The sequence below is a fragment of the Asterias rubens genome, chromosome 1 (assembly GCF_902459465.1).
Source record: "Asterias rubens chromosome 1, eAstRub1.3, whole genome shotgun sequence".
NCBI lineage: Eukaryota > Metazoa > Echinodermata > Asteroidea > Forcipulatida > Asteriidae > Asterias > Asterias rubens.
In genome coordinates this window covers 23,648,217-23,657,740 of record NC_047062.1, presented here as the reverse complement: position 1 = coordinate 23,657,740, position 9,524 = coordinate 23,648,217, and the positions used below count along the sequence as shown (strand labels likewise).

Sequence of the window (9,524 nt, the reverse complement as noted above, 5' to 3'; positions counted from 1 at the left end):
CATTTACAATAAATGAGTTTTACCAGCTTAAGTATAAGCCTTAAAAAAAAATTGGTGTTACCATACTGCCTTTTACCTTTAAGTTTTTTTAACTCAAAAATTTGTTTTGTTTGTTCTTTAGGAATGTTTTGGTTTTTTTTTTTAGGCCAGATAGGGCCTACTATTGTTAATTTTTTACATATAAGTTACATGTTGTTATCCTTGTCTTTATTTTTTACGATTTAAGTAAAGTTTGATATGAGGTTTGATGCCCCAAAAATTCCCTCTGTTTCACGGAAAGACAAACTTTTCCACGAAACAAAACAAAAAGAGTTTTAAGGGACACCTGTCACCCGCACCTGTACGGCAACTCATTATGTGAACAAAAGAGGGCGTGCTTCAAAACGTCTAAAACCAAACCTTAGCAACGATCAACAATATGGCGGACGCAACTATTCGAGCTGAGGCAATGGAACCGAGTTGTTTGAGATGGTCCAGTGATCAAGTGGCAGACTGGATGGCAGATCTCGGATATCCGCAATACAGGGTTTGTAGGAGTCATTTATAGATTTTCATTTAACTCGACTGGGTGGTTATTTGGGGGGATCGGTAGCGGACCCCAAAACAGTCTCTCCTCAATGAAAATTAGCAAGTGACTGCACTGAACCATACTGAACCATGCTCTGTTGTCTGTTGACCATTTGCTGACCATGTCGATTCCCACTATGTGTAGTCACTAGTCTAGTAGTGTAATGATACGTTAGCATTGACTTTATTTTAATGTAGCCAGTTGCCTTAAAAAGGCTTCCGAGTCACAGTTATAGTGAATTGTTTTGTTTTTTTAAATTCCAGGCATGTGCCATCCATGCCATGCATCATCATGCCCATCCCCCTACTCCTAGTCCTAGAACTATTTCAGTTTCGTCCCCTATCGTCTCCCGTAACCTCATAGGGGTAAACCTCTCACGCCAATAACGATGATTAAACAAAAAAAAATTCATTGAACCATCATCGTTATTGGCGTGAGAGATATACCCCTATTTTGCTGTTTCGTTTTGTTTTGTTTTGATATTCCTGTATTTTGTATGTTCTTTTTGTTAATTTTTTATGCCGGAACAAAAAAAAAAAAATAATAATATTAATATTATGTTAATGACTGTGTCTGACTCTGAGTCTCTGACACAAAACTATGACGTCTACTCTATGGATGTTATTGTTATTGTGTATTTTTGCCCTTGACCTAAATGGCCCTTCTCATATTCCTAACTAATGTGACAAGACTTTGAAAACAAGACTTGTATTTGTTGAAAAATAAAAACAGACAGACAGGAGTTCTTAAAGTCAAGTTTAATTGATCATTTTCGTGACAATTTAGGGGCTTAGGTTTAGGACCCCCCAGGTTGGACATTTCAAACAATACAATCCAATTTTCAATTTTAAATACACGTGTCTACCAGCAATTTAAATAAATGTTTTTTTTGTGCTTTGCTTTTTCAGGAATGCTTTACTACAAACAGAATTGATGGGCGTAAACTCATTCTAGTGGATGCATCACATCTACCTTCTCTTGGAATCACAGATTTTGAACATATAAAGGTGATGTACTAGCGACCCCTGGCTCTATCCTTCTAGATAAATTCTTACGTTTAGTTTGTGCTAAAGAGTATGTACAATAGAAGTTTAAAAAAAAAAAAAAAAAAAAAGTAAAAAAATCCTTAGTAATCAGTCATTTCTTTTACAAAATACTGCTGTATTTTATCAGCCATGATAACACTACAAACAAGTCACTATACATGTATTATTGTACAATAACTATGAGGTAAATTTATACTGGTTTGACTGAAATCAATTAAGACAAAAGTAAGTTTAGACATTTATTCCAATATTGGTAACGACAAACAAAAAGTTATCAAAATGTAGTGTAAGAATTTCCCATTTGTAATGAAGACCCTTATTACTTGTAGAGCTGACAAAACAGTCTAAGACTGTGTTCATATTTTGTGTGATTAACTATCATAGTATTGACCAAATTCAGCTGAGGTCATCGTCAGAATAATCTTTTAACCACTATACTGGTGGGCAATGTAACTGTGTTATTCAGTGAAGTGTGCATTTTAGGCGACGCGGCGTTTACACGTAAACCTATTGACCTTCAAAATGGTGAGCGTGGCACAGTCGCGTGTGTGCTGTCGTGCAAGGGGTCAATACATAGTAACAAACCTGTGAAAATTGTGTGGTCAAAGGAAAATAATTTTAAAAACACCATACCTTTCAGCATGTCCACACATGATCCTTAACATTTTACTTGTTTTTGGGGGGTTTTTTTCAGGGAGAAAATATTTGCTCATGTTTTTTTAAAAAATTGTTTCCTCTTATGACTTCACAGCACATTTCCAAAAGTGTAAGGGACCTCCTAGATATTGAAGAGCCTTACTGGAACCGTAGTATATCCCTCCCTCATCGTGAGAAGATGGGGATGTACCTGGAGAGGAAGAGTATCACCGGTCCAATCGCTGATAACTTCACCTACAACAAATATATGAAGGAACTCAAGAAAGAAGAGTTAGCTAAGAATGGAACCAAGAGGTAGACTTGGGAGAAATGAGGAGGGAGGAATTAGGTAGCCACGATGGTATTTTATATCTTAAAGATTAATTCAGAAATGAAAAAAAAATGGGCCCAAATTTCATAAAAATGTGACGCAACAAATTGGCTAAACTCAGTCAAGTCTTGCTTTACCGGTTTTAAAACAAGTACATTGTAAAACGTGTATTTGAAGTGTGACCCTTGCTAGACTTTATTGGAGGGAATAAATACAAGGGGTGCAAAAGTTAGTCTTTAATGGCATATTATTATAGTATTTTAAACCCTTCCAAAATCAAACTGGATTTTTTTTTAAAGAATGATCATGTGCTCAGTTTATTGATTGAACAGACTGGTTTACCTCTCATAAACTGGTTAACATTATACACCACTACAAAGCTTACAAATAGGGCTACCTTGATATATTATTTTTAACCTCCCAAAATATTTTGAGAAAAAAGTTATTGCAATTTATAGATTTCATATTGATTCATGTACGATTGATTTTACATATGGTCAAGTTGAAACGGTACAATGGTGTTGGGCCTTCCCTAAAGGAAGAGCAACTACGTGAACATTTAGGGGAGTGAAGATGATGTCAACCACCTTTGCAAAACTTCTTACAAGATCCGATGTAGAATTGTATTTTAGAACCCATAACATTTTATAGTAAAGTAAGTGAAATGCTCTAAGTTTAAAAATAATGTTAAGGATTGGTAAAGTGGATGTACAGAGGGCACATTTAGACCTCTGCGAAAATTCAATCTATTTGATAAAAATTGGGTAAACAATCTTTTAAACATCAACAAGAAAACCTTCAATCAATCAAGAATATCATAAGAAATTGTCTTTATTGCGACTATAATTATAATATCTTCTGCACAGAATTTTTAAAGATGTATTTGATTTGATGTTTTTATCATGATAGCTTTTTAAAATTCTTTCTGGAGCTGAATTATGTATGGAAGATTTGGGAAGAAAGTGTATATAAATTATTGTATTTTTTTGTATATAATGTGTGTAAACAAATAAAATAAAGCACCTTGTAAGACAAAATAAATGTTTACCTTAATGTAAAGTAATTTTGTGTTTAGCTATTCTTGTGTATATATTCAGTTATATTAATTGAATTGTTCAAATAGGGGAGGGGTAGGGCTTGAGAAAGTAGCCAATGTTTTCTTCAAACCTTTTCAAACTTTAACTTTAAATCTCATTTGACTGCAAGCAAAAGTTTGTTGATATTTTTTTCATAAATTGCTGTTTCTGCCAAAATTAAAACAACAAAATTAAGGAAACTAAGAAAATTGCATCCCAATGCTCCAAAGGATATTATGATACTTTTCTAGAAACAATGATACAAAGTTTACACTTTTCATAAAAAACATCTAAAAATCTTGTTATAAATCAGTTTCCTGTCGTCTGCTAAAAGTAAAGAATTTTCTATATAGAGGGCGCTGTAAAACATAAAAACCGAAAATAGCCCGAGTCAGGTGCTCTCCACAAAGACAATTTACGCGTAACAGGCATTTCAAGAAACAGGAAACCGTACTGCCCTAGACGCCGTGTTATAATCGAATACGTGGCTGGAGATCTGCGAAATCCGGACGATAAACCGGTGTTTGCTATGGCTGATTTCCGAGTTTCTCCAGACGGCTTAACACCGACAGTCGACGAGGAGTCTCCAGCGACATTGAACGGCAGTGCGGAGGTGGAAGATACTGAAGATATTGAGGCGAAGTGGGGATTTCCACTGCCTGCTTTGTACAAACTTTCGTTAACTTTTTACAGAGGTAAGGGCAGATGACGTGTTTTGTGTACGTGATATAATGTGTGTTGTAATTATTGAGCTATGTTTTTAGCATGTTTTTTAGTAGGGGTAACGATAAAGTATGTTAATTCCGACACCAGTGGGCGGCGGTTCATGACCCCCCCCCCCCGCCCATGGGTAAGTTGGGTTGGCTCTACTCCTAGAACTATTACTATCCTATCTATACTTAGTATATGAGGTTCGTTCAACTTCAACTATCGTCTCGAGACGATAGCGTCTCGAGCCGGCCGAGACGATAGCGGATTGAACCTCACGTCCTCAGTCATACTAATTTATTAGTCACTCATTGTTCTAGTTAGTTGCGATAACCTAACCCTCCTCCCGACGGCTGCACAGGCCGGAGGGTTACGAAGCAGCCGCAATCTGTGCAGGGAGAATAGGTTAAAAACGTACAATTTCAACAGCTAGTCAGCAGATTTGCTCCATTTGCACCACTTTTGAAAATCATGACACAAATTCTAGGAACACGAACTTGATCCTCAATGTCTAATGAATCCTACCATATCACTCAAAACACCATTGAGGAAATAATTTGAAGAAAAAGGACAAAAACTTACCAGATCCCCGAGCGAAAGAGTAAAAAATGTCCCAGGTTGAAAATTTGAATCTGAGGGGGGCGGAGCTTCGGCTGTGTGTGCATGTCACCGGGGTCAATGACTCAGCGCTGCGTGTGGTGCATTGTGTATCCCAGTAACTGTACAGCCGTAGTCTTGGTTCCAAGACCATCGGTGTTGCGCGGTCACACACAACCAACTAAACGTTCCGATGTATGCACGGCAAAAACTGTATACACGGTGAGATGCGGAAATCAGAGAAACAGCGTGTACAGTTTTTGCCATGCATAGATCGGAACGTTGGTTGTGTGTGACCGCGCAACACCGATGGTCTTGGAACCAAGACTACGGCTGTACAGTTACCGGGATACACAATGCACCACACGCAGCACTGAGTCGTTGACCCCGGTGACATGCCCACACAGCCGAAGCTCCGCCCCCCTCAGATTCAAATTTTCAACCTGCCAGACATTTTTTACTCTTTCGCTCGGGGATCTGGTAAGTTTTTTACTACACCCAACCACTACTGAATTGTACCTTTTTGGTTTTTATTAGCGTGTACGTATAAAACTACTTAAGACAGACATGTGCAAAAGAGGTTAAATCCGAGATTATTAGCAAATATGTTGTTATTTTATTTTAATTTTTTGCCAACTTATACCTAGACCCTCTGAAAGGTGTTGGGCTTGAAAAATATTGGAAATAGCTTTATTTACCCAGGCTAATTAAGATTTTCCTGAACGCAGTAAACTACAGTGGGTCTAATGCAGGGAGATGAAGTTTTTTGTCAAACGCATGGAAGGGTTAAATAAAGTGATTGTTAATCGTTAACTATGTTACCTTCAAATTTACAAAAGAATGAAGTTTAAAACACTACTCTACGTCTACAAAGCTCTGAATGATCTGTCGCCGGTCTATCTGACAGATTGCATTGCAAACGATCAAGGGAAGGCCTGCCTGACGTTGGAACAGCCCTGTCTTACCATCCCAAAGAGAAAAATGCGAATAGCCGATGGATCATTCATTTTTGTTTCGGGCCAACTCTCTGGAACCTATTTACCACAAACCATTAAGATCCTCACCAAGGGACCCTTGCTAAATTGCTCTCAGGTGTGAAAAGGGCTTTAGTCACACTGTACCTGTTCATGTGTGTTGTGTTGTCATTCAGCCCTCAAAAAGACTCTTCTAGGGTCAAAATGTAAATTTATTTATTCACAATTTATAGATTGATTTATCAATGTTAAACCAATGTTGTATGACTTGATGAGAGAGATTCAACCGATTCAACACACTTTGATTCCCATTCATAAATACCTTTTCGGTCAAAAAACGTCAACACTTTTTGGTCAAAAAGTAAAATAAATGCAAAAATTATAATTGTTCAATGATTTCTTTCAACACAACACCGCTCCAGCTATGAAATGGTAAGGCCCTCGGGTAAACAACTCCTTATAAGGAGATTTCTGTGTGCGTTGCGCGTTTCGCGTGATGCGGCACAACTGTTCCAGCCGTTGCTCTCGACCAATAGGAATGAAGGAACTGTCTTAAGCACAGGTGCAAGCTCGCGTGTCACGCCCATCTTACAACACTTTTTACTGGTGTTATATCATCCGTCCAAACACCCCCACGTGATGCCCTCTCGACCAATCAGAATGGATATAAACCATAGAGTAAGGACATGGATAAACTGTCTTAGCTATTTTATGAATAAATATTGTAAAACTAGTAAGGTTGTAGTAGCACTTAACTGGCATAACCACTCATTTGATCGATTCATTTGAAATCCATATTTTAGACTTTTAAGTTCTTAAAATCACGCAAATATTTAGTCTCAGGCTCTTTCCTGCTTAATTTTGTTATATTTTTTTATAATAAAACAGGCTCAGAATTCTCTTTTTGAAAAACCCGGGATGATCAACTGGTATTTGGCCTGAAGTTCTGTTTTTTCCCTCTTTTTCTTAAGGGCCGGTCGAGTATTTGAATTTCTTTTATTTTTGAAGAAATTTGATGTAGAGGCCGTAGTACACCTAGTATAGAACAATAGAATATGCTTACAACAATACTTTGAAATTAGAAACAACCGCAGTTGTGGAACAACTCTAAACTGTTTTCAAGAAACAGATGAGGGGCAGTTGGAGGGAAGCTGTCTTTTATTTATTTTTGTGAGAATAAGAATGAGTGAATTTCTTTTTCTTTTCCGCTTTTTTGTTGTTGGAGGGTGGGAAACGATTTGTTGATGATGCATTTTTATGTTTAATGGTTTAATCCACATTTGCCTACTACTGGGCCATCAAACTAGAATAATTCTCAGTCAATCAGGCTAGTGCAGTGGTAATTTTGATCCCTGGTGGTTTATGACTTTTGTAAAGGGAAATATTTGTTAGTTTGTGACTTTGTTTGGTTGCAATAAATTAGGGGGAAAAATCCAGCGACTGAAATTTATTCGGGGCTGGTAAAATTTCAGAATATGACTAGCCCTGTGGGCTACCTTGAAAATGTAGTTAATTTCGATCCCTGTGGTTGGCTTTCGTAGGCAATTATTTTTGGGCAGTAACCCATTAAATTGAAACACCACATGCTTATTAGCTTTTATGTCATGAATAAATAAGATGGTGAGGAAAACAAACAATACTCCATACTGTGGTTTATTGTCTTGTCTACTCCGGTAATTATGTCATAACTATTGCAAGGCCAGGTGATGTGTGTGTGACATATAATCTCACTGTGTAGGGCTACATGATGTACAGTATGTCAAGCCCATTTCACACAAACTGGCTTCACTGAAAACCAAAAGCATGGATTTTGAGCTAGTACTTTGATTATTATTTTTGTATTACACTCGGCTAAATTGCATACCTCTTCAATACTGTACTCTTAACAATAGAAGTTTCTGTCACAAGAAATATTTCCAAGCGATAGGCCTAAAATGGGAGATTTTATGAGTAAAGCCTGAACTTAGTAGCGAAAACTTTTGGCATGCAGCAGACTCCTAACACATGTGATGCAATAAATTTCCAACAGGATAACTTTCAAAACTCTTCTACTGTCTGACCATTACATACTATTAAAGTCACTGGACATTATTGGTCATTACTCAAAATAATCGTTAGCATAAAACCTGACTTGGTAACGAGCAATGGAGAGCTATTAATACATTTAGTATAAAACATTGTGAGAAATTGCTCCCTCTGAAGTAATATAGTTTTTGAGAAAGAGGTAATTTCTCACTCAAATGTTAAAAGACTTCAGGCCTGAAGCCTTTGATACAAGGCATCTGAAAAAAAGCACACAAATTTGTGCAACAAGGGTGTTTTTTCTGTCATTATTCTCTTGCTACTTCGGCGTCCAATTGAGCCAAAATTTTCACCAATTTGCTATGTATGCGTGTATGTAGGCCTATGTGTTTGGACACAACAAGTGAGGGTACTGGTCTTTGATAATTATCACAGATGTCCAATCCCTTGTAAAACATTGTACAAGAATTCATTTTTTATAGTAAACTTCCATAAATTAATTATTTATTGCGATATTTCCTTCCTCCATGATTCAATGGAAAGAAAGAAAGAGCTAGAAACAATCAACATCCATGTGTCACTTGTTTTTTTTATACAGTTTTTATGTACATTTATGGAGGCTTGGAAATTTATTCATAAAAGGGGCAAGGTCACTCTTACTCAAAAAAAAGGAAAATGAAATGTGATAATGCTAAAACCAGGGCCCAATTTCATAGAGCTGCTTAAGCACAAAATTTTGCTTAAGCAAAAAAATCCTTGCTTAGTAAATTCAGATTACCGGCCAAGACTCCACTCAATTGTTATGCTAAGTAAACAACAGCTAAATACCAGTCACAAGCAATGTATATGGCATTAAATTTTGACCAGTAACATGTGTAAAATAAGCGAGTTATTTTCGTGCTTAAGCAATTGTTTTGCTTAAGCAGCTCTATGAAATTGGCCCCAGGTCTGTGAACTTTATCCCCTGGCTTATTTTCATTCCATGTACATACATGTGTACTTTTGTACCTGATTTGGAAAATGAAAATATGAGCATGAACACATCACCCTCCTGCAACTATTTTTTATGTACACATACAAATTGCCAACTTTCGTAGTGCTTTTCAATTGGGAAATTTATTTCTTCTCAATCGATTATTAAAGGGGAATCTTTTTTTTTAAATCAGCATATTTGTTGAGGATGGCGATTCTTTACAGAAGCATAAATTGCCACCCTCCCAGATCACCCTCCCTGATGAATGGACTGGTCCAAGCAGTAACGAGGGACTGTAGTTATTATTCCCCTCGTCCATGTCAGTTGCCTTTATTATGATTATGAACCCTTTCAGACTGTCTATCCGTGCATCATTTAATTTACCCTATAGACAAAATGCACCAGTCCATCCTGCTGCAGGTCTATCCGTGCATCATTTAATTTACCCTACAGACAAAATGCACCAGTCCATCCTGCTGCAGGTACATGTAGAATGCAGACAGTCCCAGTATTTATTTAGCGATGTGTTCCCTGTACTAGATCTACTCACACAAAAAACCTCTGACAAATGCTGTTATTGTTGCCTTTTAATT

At 37.1% G+C, this 9,524-nt stretch overlaps 2 protein-coding genes across 3 annotated transcripts in view; both read left to right on the top strand.

The window, feature by feature from the left end:
• The first annotated feature begins 417 nt into the window (after window positions 1-417).
• On the top strand, window positions 418-3,595 carry LOC117296452 (sterile alpha motif domain-containing protein 15-like). The gene is made up of 3 exons (XM_033779399.1): window positions 418-526; window positions 1,477-1,575; window positions 2,366-3,595. The coding sequence occupies exons 1-3, from the start codon at window positions 419-421 to the stop codon at window positions 2,567-2,569; spliced, it is 411 nt and encodes a 136-aa protein (XP_033635290.1). The 5' UTR covers window position 418; the 3' UTR covers window positions 2,570-3,595.
• Window positions 3,596-4,138: 543 nt separating this feature from the next.
• The window catches only part of LOC117297847 (Golgi resident protein GCP60-like), a 31,010-nt gene continuing 25,624 nt past the window's right edge, over window positions 4,139-9,524 (top strand). For both annotated transcript variants that reach the window (XM_033781021.1, XM_033781015.1), the window contains exon 1: window positions 4,139-4,352. In XM_033781021.1, the coding sequence (XP_033636912.1) occupies window positions 4,187-4,352 (166 nt within the window). In that variant the 5' untranslated portion in view covers window positions 4,139-4,186. The remainder of the gene's footprint in view (window positions 4,353-9,524) is intronic.